General features: G+C 43.6%; 2 protein-coding genes across 3 annotated transcripts; one reads left to right on the plus strand and one right to left on the minus strand.

Annotated features, from left to right (window-relative positions):
• The first annotated feature begins 3,994 nt into the window (after window positions 1–3,994).
• Window positions 3,995–7,944, plus strand: LOC4803729 (paired mesoderm homeobox protein 2). The gene is made up of 3 exons (XM_001360364.4): window positions 3,995–4,626; window positions 6,982–7,178; window positions 7,352–7,944. The coding sequence occupies exons 1-3, from the start codon at window positions 4,350–4,352 to the stop codon at window positions 7,685–7,687; spliced, it is 810 nt and encodes a 269-aa protein (XP_001360401.3). The 5' UTR covers window positions 3,995–4,349; the 3' UTR covers window positions 7,688–7,944.
• Window positions 7,945–10,118: 2,174 nt separating this feature from the next.
• LOC6898205 (putative gustatory receptor 59b) lies at window positions 10,119–16,785 on the minus strand. 2 transcript variants are annotated; one of them, XM_033379202.1, is made up of 3 exons: window positions 15,431–16,785; window positions 14,615–15,367; window positions 10,119–10,677 (listed from the first exon to the last, which is right to left on the minus strand). In XM_033379202.1, exons 1-2 carry the CDS (start codon window positions 16,373–16,375, stop codon window positions 15,188–15,190), a joined length of 1,125 nt encoding a protein of 374 aa, XP_033235093.1. In that variant the 5' UTR covers window positions 16,376–16,785; the 3' UTR covers window positions 10,119–10,677; window positions 14,615–15,187. The 2 variants fall into 2 exon arrangements, 1 of the variants encoding a protein (XP_033235093.1); XR_004468962.1 differs by lacking the exons at window positions 14,615–15,367; window positions 15,431–16,785 and adding an exon at window positions 14,233–14,596.
• Window positions 16,786–16,792: the final 7 nt, after the last annotated feature.

Consider the following 16,792-nt stretch of genomic DNA (forward strand, 5'->3'; position numbering starts at 1 on the left):
AGAGCCCCTCAGTTACCATCCAATTAGAGTCGTACGAAGTAATCCATTTCTCAGTTTTCCATAACATCAGACCAAAAGGTAGAGCACGTTCGGATTATAATGCAGAGGGGGGCGTGTGGTATGGTGTCTGGTGCGGTAACTACATTTTGTGGTATTTTTCGTGTTCTGTGGTTGGCTTTTTGATCCCTCTCTCCCTCTATTTCTCTATTCCCGCAAAAATGTAACTTCCACGTACAAAGTACATATGTACGTATGTAAATTTGTATGAACTTCCTGATGAGCGAACGGAGATACGAATTGGCAAGGAATGTGCCTCAGCGACATCCATTAGGTCGAACGCCCCAGACAGAAAATACTAATTAAAATGCATTAACAATTGTCATGCCATTTCGGAGCCATTAATCTGTTTCAATCTCAGCTGGATAAATATTAAATGGAGGCTTCTTCGATAAGTGAGTGAAGTGTGGACGAGAGACCAGAAAAAACCCAAATGTTTGGCATAAAAAATGCATGAATTATGCAAACCATTTAGAAGGGAAAATCGAAAATTCCTCAACATTTTTTCCTTATTCAAAGCTTTAAAAAATTGATGCCACTCGGCCAAAAAGTCCGAGAACTGACCCAACTTCCTTGCTCGGCATACGTCTATGTATCACTATGTCTGTCTTTGTGTAAGTGTCTAAATGGACATCTGACCGGGAGTGCGGCCTGGAGGAGCCCGAAACTCTCTCAACATGGCTTTTAAAACTCGGACCTGCCCCCTGAAACCCTAAGCCACTGGCTGCAGGGGTGGTGGTATAAAATATTCATGCGTTTTATATGGTGGCTGACAGCGAGTCCGAAACTAGGGAAGGAGAAAGTGTACAATACTGGGCCTATGTCATATTAAAAGTCAAGAAGCTTTTGCGTGCCGTAATTAATGTAAATCCCCCTTTACTTTGCTATACCCTTACTCCGTGCCCGTGCCATATCCCCTAACCGACCGAATGACAGTCTGAGAGTGACAAGTTGGTTGAAAAGCTTGTAACGGGCAAACACATCCATTAGCCATAAACTATTTTCTGCCTCAGTTGAGAGGCCACTGCTCTAACTGTGGTCCTGAGATCAGTATTTTTATAATACTATAAGAACCGAAAACAGAGCAACCTATCCCCTAAGCAGTAACCAATCCTCATAAACCAATCCTTGAATGTTCCCCATTCAAAGACCATTGATTATAATCAGAACAGTGCTCGCTACTAGGTATCAGCATAGTCCATACCATTTTCCTGGCATTCACTGTTGCTCTTTGGGCATGCCCATCGCCTGGGCGCCTGTCAACCTTCTTCTTCTCGTATATGCACCCTGTAATTGATTTTCTGTTTACGCAATGGCCCAAAAAATTGGGCGTGGTCGGGGGCGAATGTGTAGAAGGCGTGGCAAATCAGGCAAAAGTTACGCCTGCCTGATGCTTCCGGTTCATTCTTGTTATTATATTTCATTTGCCGTCAACTGTTGTGCTGCCTGATACCTACATTCGTGGACTTCCCAAGAAAATCTGAGAAACAAAGCCATATTTGATTGATACCCCGTAAAAGCCGTAATTATTTCATTAGTGGAACACAATTTGGGATTGGGATTGATATACTTTGTATACTTTAGCTTTATATATTTCCCGATGAAATATACAAGTATTTTCAGTCGCTTTTCTTCATCCCAACAGGACCGGCTATCTTTGACCCTCTAATGGGTAGCACAAAAGTTTTCATACTGTAACTTTTGTGATATTTCTGCTGGGCGCAAAGGCAGAGAGTCGAGACTGAGCCTCAGAGAGAGCGACTGCTCCAGAGGGGGAGGAAGTCCGACGGAGCGGGGCACATGCCAACACTTGTTTTCTGTTAAGTGATTTAGGCAAAACTTTTGCACCCCTCGTAGCTCTTTCCGAAGCAACTCCCCTGCTCCATCCGCAGCCCCAGGCCCAGCCCCCTTTCGGATACCGTCAGAAAGCGTGTGCCATTCGTGTCTGGCATTTCGGGCTTAGACGACACCCTTGACACAGACGAGGGACAGGGACAGGGACCGGGATCGGGACTGGGATGCATGTAGGTCTTGCTATTCCAATGGCTGGTTCTGCGGTTCCGGTTCGCCGTTCGGTTTGGTAATATTCTGAAATACATCGGAAATGTTTTACAAAACTTTCGCGAAGGGAGCAACAAAAAGAACAACATTTTAAACGGTTGCCACATAATCGCCGTCAAGTGAAATTCATTTTCTCGACAAACAACATGAACTTCAAAGGAACTTTGGCAAATCTCCACCACTCTGAGCTGCTCAAAGGAAATTGAAATTGTTAAGTGTGTGCGGGAAACTAGGAGAGCTGTCGATCTGGCTTAGCGATTCCCATAGACGATGTACATCTGATGTGTAGCTTGTGATTGCCTCAAAATGCTGCATACTCCAATCATGTTCATGCCATAGCCATAGCATAGTTATCACATAATAATCGACATTACCTGAGCTCATCCTGGCCCCTCCTGAGAGCCTGACAAGTTTAGTTACTTTCCCGCTATCTGACAACATTAAAACTGTCTCCTCAAATTCCGACTTGCCAGAAGAATTTCCGCGGCACAAAGTTTGCCCGGGTAACCATATTACATGGATAACACCCGCAGAACACCAGCACCACGCGAGAAATGCTTCGTGACAAAGAATTCCAACGAAAAGCGAAAGAATAAAGGAGTAGAGTAGAGCAGGGCAATGCAGGAGCCCGAAAGGAGAGGGAAGAAAAACGTTTGCGGGATACAGTAAACCGTAGCGAGTAGAGAAAACTTTGAAGTTTTATTAAAAATACACGCCGCAACATTCCTCAAGAACTTTTGGCACACGAAAACGTGAGATAATTTAGTAGAAACGAACCGAACGAGGCTGAGTCCTGCTCCTGCAGCAGGTGAGGAAAATAGCCGAAAACCGGCAGCGAAGTGTCAAGTAGTTTGGATAAACTTTTGTGACAGCTCAATTGGGAAGGGAAAATGTAAGTCAGCATTTTCTCCAAGGATGCCCACAATATTAGAATATTAATAGCGAGCTTATGCCTGGCCGACTAATGAGCAGGAGCCTGGGTTTTGATAGTTGCGAGCAGATCTACAAGAAAGCCTTGATGTGGGTTGTATGTCAAGAAAATGGTGGATTAAAGTCATAAACTTTAAGGGAAACCGATAGAAATCATGAATCCAGAGAGGACATACATACATATGTATGTCGAAATGTAAAGCCAGCTGTAACCAATATTTATATCGAACATACATGGCTATCGATAATCAGAGGCAAACCCATTGATTGACAGAAACACACATCCTGCTGGAGACACCTTGCAAGGTAAAGACAAACACAGCTGAACAGTCCGAAGGATCCGGAGACATGCACTTAGCCAAGCAATGCCATCCTCCTTCCGACTGTCATCATGATGGGTTCCTTGCACTCGCCTCGGGCATATGGTAGGAGAAAATTAACAGCATGTTGTGGTTATGGAAATTAGCTCTGGAAAGATGACAAACATTGTGCGTGCCAAGATTTATGCCCTGATGTTGCACAAACTACTTCAGATGCACATCCTGCGCTACTGAATGAGAGCACCGAAACCGAAACCGAGCCCGAGCCCGAGCCCGAAACTGGAGCAACGCCACAACACATGGCCGGTGCCTGTGTTGACAGCCAGGACAATGGAAGGGAACTGTGTGGACAAGCCCTGCGGCTAATTGGTATTTATTGCTACTTAAATGCCCAAAACTTGTTGCTACTTTTCACCTCGTATTTCAAACAGTTTTCCAGATACTACACACACCACCGATGCACCGGCAACGCCCCCAAAATGTCGGATACGCAATGGAAGAGAGCGAAAGGCAAGACACATCGGCCAATGGTAGATCCGAGGCTATAATTAGGCGCAGTCGGAAAGAGAGCAAAGATCTTGCTGACATATGTTTCGTATTCTTAAGATCTTGGGATCGTTGGATCGTTGGATCGTTGGATCGTTCAGCGAGGCCACGCAAGGCGAGCGCACACTCTTTCGATTTTGAGGCTAATTTCAGTGGGCACACGACTTTGGCACGGTTTAGTATCGTCGCGACAATTATCGTAATTAACTCGTTTATGTGTTGTGTGCTAATCCAATTACCAAGTTCGCGCAGGATGCCCCCAATCTTGGCGAGCGCAAATAAAGGAAATTAATTCAATCATCGTTCAATTGGCTCTGACAAATGAAGAATTCAATTTGACTCTCAAATTCAATTGAATGATCCCCAATCTCAATACGCGATTAGTCGAAAGTGTTTCTGCACATTGATTGAAAAGTGAAAGTCGATCCGTTAGCCATGCTGAACTATCAGCCACAATTACACTCTCTGCCCGGCGGCAATGCCAGCAATTTCTACTACGGCCCGACGGGATCACATCCCCTAGCAGCCGCCGGCGAGTCCTATCCATCGCATCCGTCGCACAATCTCGATGCCGAGGAAAAACTACACGATCGCGACGGCACTGCCAGGGACCTGGACAAAATGCATCGCTTCTCGGTGGACAATCTCATCGAACTGAAGCACGATGTCTATGCCAAGGGCAAGCTTTCCATGGAAATCAGTAACAATTATGGTGAGCTGAAGTTCCATTTTTCCAACCACACGGAAACAAAACATATTCAAGGAGGCTGACTTTAAGGCAATTGATAGTTAATTTTCGTTAAACTTTAAGTGGACCCCATTTGATACAATTCGCTAATGTTATCATCTACTCGTTTGTATGTGTATGTGGGGAAAGGAATGCCTAATGCAGAAGGTGTTTGCCACAGAAATCCAGTTAGATATACGCAGGTAATTTGTGAGGTTTATCGTGAGTGTTCGTGAGCCTAATTCATAAATGATAAATTCATTTGCGAAACGAGCTACGAGCTAAGAAGCTCTGACTTTATGACATTAACCGCACAAGTGTATGCACTTAGCCACATATTATAGATATGTATATGTATGAATGTATCTTTGTAGATACTCGTACTACTTGAATGTGTGCTGCGCAGTGCTGTGCTGTGCGTGCTGTGTGGACCACTCATGGATGACAATTAGGTGCCAGATGTGGGCGACATTTGTTCACCGCTTCGCAATGCCATCTTTATGCACTTTTTCAGTTTCGTACTCGTACACCTCCATGCAACCCACAATCAAAACTGTCAACATATTGCTGCCTGTTGTCATATTCCGCATGATATACTATGAAAACCTATGCCATGGTTCTTGTAGAACAATTTGTAACCAGTTCTCATAAACTTTGCCCGTTCTGTCCCCTCCCTTTGTGGATGGTGTTCTCTTTCTTTTTTTGTGGTAGAGGAAACATTTCCGAGCCGACAACACTTCAACATTGTCAACATGACAAAACGTAATCAAAGCTGACATGATATTCCCTCAGTGGCCGCATGCCTTTGAAGCGATCCGAGGACGGACCCGGGCACGGGTAGGCTCTATTCCCTCCCCTCCCCACCCCGAGTCGACGGCTGCCGACGGCCACGACTATAATTTCCAAGTGGAGCATATAAAACGCCAGTCCCGTCCCGATGTACCGATGTAACCATTCCCAGACGGAGCACGCACCCAGCTTCTGTTCGCTCTGCGTTTATTTTCGTCGCTCCATTGGATTTTAACATGCCGTTCTCATCCCTAGTTCAGTACGTACCCCTCTCTCTCACTCTACGTGGTATGTATATCTCCCAGTGAAATCTGATTGAGGTTTCCCTTTCGATTTGTTGGTTTTTTATTAAGCTGCAACTGTTTTTTATCGCTCGTTGGCAATTCAAACTAAAGATCTTCCTCCCATCGCTCACACTCCCCGGGGAGATGGTCTGTGGAGCGGTGCATTCATCTCTGGGTTGTTTTCTCCTATTTGGTTTGGTTCGGTGGAGTACTCCAAGCTGATCTACGATGCATTCCCAACTTTGTGGACAGCTTTGCTGACAAATTGAGACAAATGTCGTGGGTAGGAGCAGTACTCTGGATGTTGATGGGGACAGTCATGGCGGTGGGCCACCCTGAAGCAAGAACAAGCGCTGCCTGACTACGAAATGGAAATCGAGACAGATTTTCAGAGTGTGCATAGATTTTAGTGATCTATGACCAAAGCAAAAACAAACAATAAGGAATTATAGTCTGAAAACTCGAATTATAAGAATTATCATTTAATTAGCACTCTCAGAGTATGTATAGTATATTTCAATCATCAAACTGAAAGATAAACGGCAGATGAATAGCTTCATTATGTACAGCTTATCTGTTTTGTTCTCTATGTCAGATGATTATTCCTTTGAGGAATATGAACCATTTCTGTGAAAAGTCATGCTAGACGCTAGCATCGTGTGGCGGCGCCTTCCCCAATTATAACCAGAATAGAAATTTTCAAATGAAATAGAATGAGAATGATATTTCGTAAAACGATTTCCACAAGAAGGAAAATTCAATGGAAAATCAATTAACGGCAGCTAGAGAGCTCGCTTACGACCGCTTAATGTCACAATTTCACTTTAATTAATAGATCGTAAATTTGTTAGCTCTTGTTTGTTGGATTGTCGGGCCGGGGACCAACGTGGAAATTAGTATACAGCTGTCCGCCGATGTCGTCAAAAGATATTTTATGGTTCATGCCATTTGTTTATGACCCCCACATCTTTCCCCATCCCTTCATCTCAGCTATTGCTATCCCCAATGCGCGACTCCGACCCCAGCCAAAGGATCAAACGGAATGCAAAATTTTATGTGTTCTCGACAACCCATAAAAGTAACGAAATTTCTTAGCTGAGCTGCCAAATTAATTGATACCCGTCGGCACTCATCGATTATTTACGAGGCGCCCCTGCGTTCGTCCGTCCGTCAGACGGATTTTGCATTCACCTCCAGCTAAAACCCAAAACTAAAAGAGAAAATTCTCCTTTTAATGGCTTCTTAATTGCCCCCCCTTTCGTTGCAGGCGGCGGTGGCGGTCCCAGTGGCTGCACCAGCAATCTCTCGACGGGACACTCGAGGAAACCGCGACGGAATCGCACCACCTTCAGCTCCGCCCAGCTGACGGCCCTGGAGAAGGTGTTCGAGAGAACCCACTATCCGGATGCGTTTGTACGCGAGGAGCTGGCCACCAAGGTGCATTTAAGCGAGGCACGAGTGCAGGTGAGAGAAACCGCAGGGAGCTCTAAGATGAGGTAACTTTCTAGCTTTTTAGAGGTTTGAGAAATGCTAAGGAAAGTGTTTAAGTGATTCATTTAAAGAGAAATGTTATGGACAGCGTTGACTGGCGCTCATTTGATAGCTCTTCTAATAAGACCTTAAACGCCTGCTTCTAGGTCTGGTTTCAGAATCGCCGTGCAAAATTCCGCCGCAACGAACGAAGCGTGGGCGCCCGTCCACTGCTGGACACCGCATCCCAACTGGTGCCAGCGCCCCTCAGCAATACCATGCACAAATATGCGAACATGAGTCACCCACCGCCACCGCCCCCGCCCGGGGCATATGCCCTAAACTTTGCACCGCTGGAGCTGCGTTCTTGCCAGAACTACACGAACTGCTATGCGGGATTCGGGACTAATCCCTCCAACGGCAACGGCATGTGCTCCTTCTTTGGGGCCACCAACTATTGTGTGGCAGCCAACTATGCCAAGAATGCTTATCCGCCGCTTTGATGACAGCAACGACGATGCCCACCACGGCGATAGCGATGGCGATGGCGATGGCGATGAGGGCCGCAATCTTTTAATGGGCCCCGTGAGGTTACTACGTCCACTCACTTGTGTGTATTTCAATTAGCTAAATTGTATTAAAGTTGAAAAATGTATTACAAATTAACATACATATTTACCTACCTGACTAATATTTATATTTATACGATACTAAATGAGATGTGACATACTGAAGAGAACTAAAATATATAACAGCTTCTAAGAGAATGTTCGTTGATGTTTTAATTGGATAATACTTTAAGTAAATCAGTTTAATTTTATAAATCTTTAGAAGGCGTATTGTATTTCGTTTAAGCTTTTAATGCCTTGCGTCAATTGTGACAATTAGAGACCACTTTTGAGTTAATTATTAGGCAATTATATGTCGATGGTTTCCGTCTCTAATTTCCAAGCATAAAGACTATACGCACCACTTATTTATCTTGCATTAATCTTGAATCGGTTTCTGTTTGAAAATCGCATCTGATTAAAGTTTAAAGCACTTGCCTTTAATTCAAGGCTACACTTTGACTCGTCTTGAAACCCCATCCATTGGGCACTTTGGATGGAATTCATCATCCTGTTGAGCTACAGGCAATTTACTCCTACTCAATATGCAAAAGTTTTCCATTTATTAAACTGTCAGTGGCGTATGAAATTGACATGGCTTATTTAATTATTTACTTAGTAATATGATTTAATTAAAAATGTATATCCACAGATGCACACACACGCACACACACGCAGACACACGCACAAGACCGAGACCGAGAGAAGCTCAAGGGTTATGTTCGTGTGTGGATGTTTGTGATTTTTCACCCGCATGTGTTAATTTGTATAGACGAGGAGCAGCAGAGATACTACACACACACACGCACAACCACAAAGGGCGAAGGGGAGGGTCGGAAAAACTTTGTGGAAAAGCCACAAACGTTAGCAAAGGCGTAGCCGCAATCAGAGTAGATTAAGATTGCGGCCAAGTCGATCTTTCAACGCAATTAAAATAGACAGATTGGCAGTAGAAATACAATAAAATACTATAGAATGAATGTGCATTGCATTGTGTAGCTCAAGGATCCAAGGAAAAAAGCTCAAACCGAACGCATTCCGAAAAGTTTTCGATGGAGGAAAACACACAAAAGGACATCCAAAGTCAGAGTGGTGGGAGATTCCATCCATCCTAGGCGGCCAGTGGGAGACCCCCATCCACATCCATTGCTGCTAGATGGAAAAGGTTAACAAGTATGTAATATATTTAAATGCAAATAAAAATTCCTCTTTTATCCGCAGGCCAAACATGACAGAGCCAAACAAGCCGGGAGCGGTGAACAACAGTGGAAAATGCAAATTAACATTCGGAATGTGGAATCGTTCCTGCTACTAATTTGCATAAAGCGATGGGGAACGGCACTCAGAGCGTAAAACATTTTTACAATATTTACCAAATTGCAATAATGTTGGAGGAGCAGAGCAGGAAGAGCTGAAATAGCTGGAACAGGACCGATGGAAAAATGCGTTTTGTCCTTCTGCGATGCGGCAAATTGTTGCCGAGAACGACGACATTTGCTGACAGGCAAACATGTTGCAGAAGTGCTCTTCTCCACAAAAGAGAAATACAAATTTATGGACCCACACACACAGAAAGCACAGAGGACAGGAGCACACACACACACAGTGGAGTAGCGTCCTGTCAAATCAAATGGCAAACGGAAATGCCAGAGCAAACAAGGTCCTTATGTGAGGAATGGCTGGAGAGTTTTCTGAATGTCTGCTCAGCCTCAAAAATATGGCATTCATTGCATATATGTAGCATTCACCTGGAGGACCAATTCGGAATAGCTTGGCGTTGGACAGTTGATGTGCATGGGTCAAGGAAATATTTCAAAGAAACCTAAATTGGATAGACCTAAGCCTTCTGGCTGTAATATATTTCTGAATTTCTTTTCCAAAACTCACCTTTATGGTGGATATTCCAAGTAATCCTCCGCTTATTACCTACCTAATAATATTTCAATATCAACATATAAACATAATTTCCCTACAATGCCACGCGTTGGAATCTCCTGTGTCGAGCTCTATAATTAGGTGATAATTTTTGCCTCTGTTAAAAAGCAATTATTTATAAGGAGACTAATGAATGAGGGCTCCGCACAGATGCTTCTACACGCATCCGATGGTGGGGTCCCCCCCACAAATGTGGCACACATGACAAGGGCAACATTGTCAGATGAAAGGGAACTGCGATGCGATGCGATCGTTGACATGGGGCCAGAGACGAAGGAAGAGGAGATCGCACTGACAGCTTCTTAAGTTCCAAGCCGACACAGGAAAAGATTTGTGTACTGACAGCATCTTTAGTTTTGAGTACTGTCAAAATATGTCACAATTTGATGGATACATTTCATGGGGCATTTAAAAAGGGGGAAATTTATTTCATTCTTAGCGCCAACGTGAACCGACAAGTATCAGAAAGAAGAACGAAACAATTAATACCAGAATATTTGAGCTAGGAGCTAAACCGCAGCTTAGAACCGATACGATATGTTTCAAAACCAACTCTATATTGGCGTAGTACAAGGCCGAAGATCTGTTTGGACCCAATTTTGAGCCTGTACAATGTTCGGCCAGCTCGTTCACCAATCCGAAGGTATAGTTCAGACAAATCAGATGACTGTATTCCATTGTGATTATCCATGTATTTTCATTTCTACCGACGCATTCGAATTCGTGCATTCCCTTAATTTTTAGTGTCTTACAGACACTGATATCCGTACTCCGAAAGATAGCCAGAAAGTCGGAGTCGGATTGAAATAGCGAATAGGTGTCATCAGGATCAACCAGAAAGCCTCCATATCGGATCGTTGCGTCCGTGGGATAGTTGGCATTGCAGACTAAGTGCCACACGACGGCGAGGATATGACTGCAACGAGAAGTAATGGCGTCACGGTTTGTGACTACAATCGTATCTGTTAATTTTGGAAAACACATTTTATGATTATCTACGAAGAATTTTATTTAAGTTTTTGAGCGGAGAGTCAAGTAAGAGATTATATTCTTTTGACTGAAAACGACCAGGTATTGATCTGCAAAATATCCGAAACCTGCGCCTATCATACGCGTAAAAGCTCTCCATGATCTACCACAAATTCATAGGATTCTAGTCGTATTTATTCTACGTTTCAGCGTAGAAAATGTTATTCACAGCAATGTGCTAATTTCAGAACGTCTAAACGTCTAAAAGGGTAAAACTCAATAAATTGTTCTTACAATAGAAAACAGGTTTTTCAACCTGAAAGGCAGTTCCAACCACAGCAACCCTCTATTATCAAAACATCTTCAAACTTTCCAAGATGTCGAATTGGAATGGAATAAAACAGAATTTGAGTATACCAAGGTCAGGTTATTGGCGTTACTACAAATATTTTAAATATGAATCAGATTGTTGAATTAAAAGTAAATTATGTTTGAATACAATCGAAGGTGTTAATTGGATTTCAGATACTACAAATCAATTATAATTATTATCGATTTCAATTCTAATTGTATCATGTGTGAATCCCACTAAAAATCCACTCCGAAAAGTGGTTTTCAGAAGAAAGAACACAATTTCAAGTATAAATGACAGACAGATGAAATTTTCGAGTAGATGAAACAGAAAACAGCATCCAAAGTATGAGAATACAAAATACGCCCAGACTTAAAATTATATTTTTTAAAAATGAAACACGCTAACATTGAATATTTTCGCATAAAAATACCATTATGCAGGCTAGACAATCCATTTAAAGGGATGTCGCTGTCCAAATCGAAACATCAGATGCCAAGAGCGATTCGAATAGAAATGCGATTAATGACCGGCTCGATTAGCATAATGTATAATAAATACGATACAAAGCCTGTGTGTGTTTGTGTGACTAAGCCGAAAAACAAAGCCAGATGAAATTTTATACATATAATTATAACAGACAATATATCGTATTTTTGTATTTTATTTTATGCTAATACGCGAACTGCAGAAGTGATTCCCAAAATCCCACAATAAAAACGCGTGAGTGTCGTTTCTGTTTTGCCGCCGCTCTCGAAAAGGTTAGACCACAAAACGGGTCCAATCACAGTGCCCGGGGGGATTGATTACGCGCGCGCAAAGTTTGCCAAATCATATTTTGTTTTCGTTTTCGGCCAGCGATTTGTCGACTGACGCTCTCACACACCTCTGGCAGTCTCCAGAACCAGCCAAGCGGGTTGTTGAACCAAAAATCCGTTTATATAATAGGCCGTACGGCTCGGAGCCAACGACAGTTTCCAACGAAAAGATCTAAGCTAAACAAGCAAAATGAAAGCAGCCATCGTGTTCGTTGTTGTTATATTCGCGCTCCTCAGTGTCCTGGAGGCGGTGCCGGCTCCTCAGTTCGGCTACGGTGGCTTTCCTGGCGGTTATGGAGGCTTCGGAGGCGGCTATCCTGGCGGCTATGGAGGCTTCGGCGGAGGATATCCCGGCTATGGTGGTGGCTTCTATCCACGACGTGGCTTCGGCGGCGGTGGTTTCGGAGGTGCCAGTGCCTCAGCATCGTCATCCGCATCGGCCGGCGGCGGCGGCTTCTACGGCTAAACAGCTTTTTTACCTTTAAAGCCTAATCAAATTATTATTTATCATTAAAAGCCATTCCTGTGACTCCAAAGATGCTGTTGTGTTATTTTTCTACTTGAAATCTTAAAATCTGAGAAAAACCCCCTATGAATCGGTGTCAACTTTTTAGTGAACTTTTTTCCATTTGGACCAATTGAAGAATGGCTAAAAACTTTCACTTTGCCAAGTTCCAGATTCAAATCTCTCAGAGCTGTGCCAAACATTCGACTGAACGACAAGTAAATCCCTGCAGCATCCCCTTCTCGGTTTCAATATCTACTCGTGCCTCTTTCAATCTGAAGTATGCCTCCGTGGCCCTGAATGTGCATTGAACTTGGTGCAACGACTTTGCGGCATCATTAAAAAGTTTGGTCTGCCATCTTGAGGAGAGCTGTGCTTGAGCTGAGCTGACTTTTGGTCGCCAAACACGTCCATTGGACGCACACATCTCGAGGATGTGGCCTTCATATTGTTATTTTTCCAATTGATGTCCTCCGGCACCGAGAAGGAGAGAGACAGATAAGGAGCGGCAAAGAGAGTGCCATTGTGGTAGAGAGAGAAATGGCGGAGAAGCCGAGAAAAGCTCAATAGCAGAAGCTGCTTTTCCCTGTTGACGTTGACTTAAAGTTGCATTGATGGCCAGGGCTGTGGCTGGGACTGGAACTGGGTCCGGGTCTAGCCTGCCACTAGCCATTCAATGTCGCGGCTCTGGCATTGATGTTCACGACATGGTGGCACCCATTGTGCTGTGTCGCCTCTCCGTTGCACAATGCCCTGTGCATTCTTTGGCCTCTATTCAAGTGGCTCGTATGCAAGCCTGGGACTGGGGACTGGGGACTGGCGACTGGCGACTCGGGCATTCAAAAGCATAATATAATAACGTGTTTATGTCCTTTCAGCAATTTGATGATGGCCGGATCCTTAACGCTGGCCGAGGCTGTGCAATAGAAAAGCTAGAGTAATGATGGCCTGGTCAGGATATGTGTCCGGCAGTTCTGTGAGTAATGACACGGCTGGTATATCTCCCATAAATAAGAGTTTTTACTGAAGAAACCTTCAAGTTCTGTGAGGAAATGTACAGTCCAAAGGAACTTCTCAGACATTTCCTGGACAGACGTTCTTGTACAGCTCAGTTATTTGAACCAATTTGACAGCTCTTTTGAACCCAGGGACATGCACGGAATACTCAATCGGAATTTATAAGCGAAATGAAATGATTTCTCCCAAAATCAAACAATTTTCTAATACCTCCCAATACGCCCGCTCGCATTGACAATGGCAAATCAAAGATTCTTTTGGCAACACGCAAAGGGCGGCACCGACTGCGCTCCCCGGGATGCGAATGAAGTGCAAAATGTTCGCCTAAAATATGTCAATCGGAATGTAAATCATTGCGTAATTTGCATTTGCATTTTGAGCAGATCTGCTTCAATTGAATTGCCACTGCCACTCACTCAGCCCCTGTTCGCCCCTTCCTCTGTCCCCGTGCCTGTCCCACTGCCTGTCCGACTGTCGTTCGATTGTTTCTGTTGCTGGCAACACGTGAGTTATGGCGATGATTTTGACAATTGTCGGAGCGGCGGGACACGCCCACCTACCCTGCCCGTCGCGACGGGGGAACGGGCAGCAACCGCATCCGTTACGTGCATGTTTGTGGCTCGCTTCGGGGAACAGAAACTGCGCTGGCATAATAAATCTTGCCATTCCTCTTGTTACCCAATATAATTGTGTTGACGTGTCTCGATGCCAATTCAAATCATGCTAATATCTCCACCAATCAGATTGCGCTAAGCAATGAACGGGTTTGTTTGCACGATAATTAATCAGTTCGTTATGAACAGATTTAATAGTAAATCCCTAAGAAAGGATTGCATTTACGTACCACGCGTACGATATATGTAGCATGATTGTCCTTTTCTTTTACCATTGAAAACTCGAAGAAAATTGAATTGGGTCACCAGTTTCACACAGAATTGAATCCACATACGAGTATATGCATACAATCGCTTAAGCCGTTTATTTTTAAAATCAGATTTGGTTTATAAACCGATTGCAAAGGGAAATTGCATAACTCGGCTATAAATTGTATAGACAGCAGTGAAGCAGCGCTGGGCGAAACTTCGATACACGTTTCGCAGGGCGAAAGGAATTAGATTTGCATTCAGCGTTTTGTAAAAACCAAATTTATTGCGAAAATTATGTTTTGATTTATTTTATTTCATTTTATTTACGAGTATGCCCTCGAAGCCCGCCCTGGCACTCACCTGCTGCCAGCTCCAGCAGAAGCTCAACTAAGTTGTGCACGGGTGCCAGAGAGGAGGGGAGAGGGTTTCCGTGTTTATGACACAACTTTCATCACGTACGAGTACGTAGAGCAGATGTGCATACGCCAAAAAGTATGTGTGCAACAGCAGAACGTGATTTCGTTTTAAATTCATCTCTGAGTGCTGTCAAAGCAGAATTTATTTGCTGAACGCATTCATTTGGAAATTATCGAGCAGCGAATTATTGGCTCCTGTAGCGTCGCACATTTTGCTCTGGCTGTCGGTTGTTGTTCAAATTTTGGCCCCAAGCGGTTGAAACGTGAGCATAAGAATACGTTAAAACAACAGTATCTTGGCCAGGGGAAATTGCAACCCCATTTAGAGGTTTACCTGCTGGGAGATTGCAGTAATACTATTTGCTATAATATTTAAATTGAGATTAGCCATTTGTGCTCGACGGTTGAGTCCGCAAATCGATTCGAAGTTATACCTATAACTAAAGTAATGTTCCTAGTCCTGAAGTATCGAATAGGACATGTTCTTATGCTTCTAAAAGTTTTCCAATCGCTGGGTTTATGACTTGAAGTACTTTTCCTCTTTGCCGGACATCATCAGATGGTACTGCATGAGCACCGCAGAGTTGCCTAAGATACATGCCATCATGTTGAGCCACTGTTTTCGATTGGCTGGGAAGAGGCCGCAAATCTTCAAATTAAGATTCATGCTGTTTTGGTAGATCACAAACGAACTTAGCTGGAAATTAAATGGAACTTTAGGAGGTAGTTTCTAGGTGGTCTGGTGTGTTCTTTGAAATACCTCGTTAGACATGACGCCCTCGCTAGCGGTGTGCTTCGGCATGCTCTGGTACTGAGCCACCAAATCACATATATAGTCGGCCATAAAAAAGTCTATTGTGCGTATAGAAAAGAAGCTAATGCCAAAGCATTTACTTATTGCAGGCGCCGATTCACTAAAATAGTAAATAATTTCCATGTAGCTATCGACCGCAGTGAATGTAATATATTCGAAGCGAGAAGCTAACATCTGGCGGCCATAGATCCTGTTTATCTTGTGCGCTGTGAGGCTGAGACTGGCGTGAAGAGACCATAGACTTCGCAGCTCCTCCGCGTATCTGGATATTAGCGGCGAGCGTGTGGCGATGAGTTCCTCCAGTTGCTGGTTCACGAAATCATATCCTATTGCAACTTTCCATAACGACACAAAGTAGCAGTGTACGATAGACATCAAAATCATAAAGCCACTGTTAATTATAATTAAGCCGAGAATCTTTGAAAGAGAGGAGACGCCAATGAATATAAAGGATTGCAGAAAATGCCACAAGCACATGCACGACAAGGTCAAGGTCTTTAAATAGAACAACCTCCGTAACGTCGAGTTCATCTGCTTTCCGGCACGGCCCATCTCGCGGTTCAATTTAACACTCAAATGGTGCAGCTCCATCTGTATGATGTTTCGATGGCCACGAAAGATCAGAGTGTGGACGATGACAGCATAGTTTACCGCATGAAGAACGTAGGGAGTAATCCACATAAACTGCGGCAGCCAGAAGCCCATCGAAAATGAATTGAACAAATCCAAAGTAGCCGCCGGCAGCATTGTAACCGTGATGACGTTGACGATCAGCGTGTACATTCTGCTTAGACGTGTTTGAACAAATCTATCATCGACCACCCTGTACGATGTCAAACCAATGATCACGGCGAACCATTGGAAGATATCCAGCAGCAAAAATCTCCCCATTTCCTGTCCAGAATGAACTGTTCTGTTTGAACCTTCTCGTGCAACTAAATGGCTGCAATTCCCTCCAGTTGTGTGTTTTATGCCGCACAATTAGCTAATTGTAGTTATCTTTGAAGCAGATTTCAATATTCCGATACGCAGCACATTAAAAGGTGAATTTCAGAAATATAATGATAAAGCCAAACTTTTGCACCCTTTTTCCAGAAGGGTAATGGTTGAATCGATCAAAACAAACAGTTAAACTTTATGGTTTTGTTTACCAAGCAAATGTGGACCAGACCATTTGACAACCCTACAGTCAGGTAATTGTGGTATCCACCAACATTAGAAAGCTTAAAATCTGCCTATCCCCAATTTTCAATTAAGCAAAACTATATCTTATGAAATTCTCTCAAAATAAAGAAGGATTTCAAGCAA

This window comes from Drosophila pseudoobscura, chromosome 3, assembly GCF_009870125.1.
Source record: "Drosophila pseudoobscura strain MV-25-SWS-2005 chromosome 3, UCI_Dpse_MV25, whole genome shotgun sequence".
NCBI lineage: Eukaryota > Metazoa > Arthropoda > Insecta > Diptera > Drosophilidae > Drosophila > Drosophila pseudoobscura.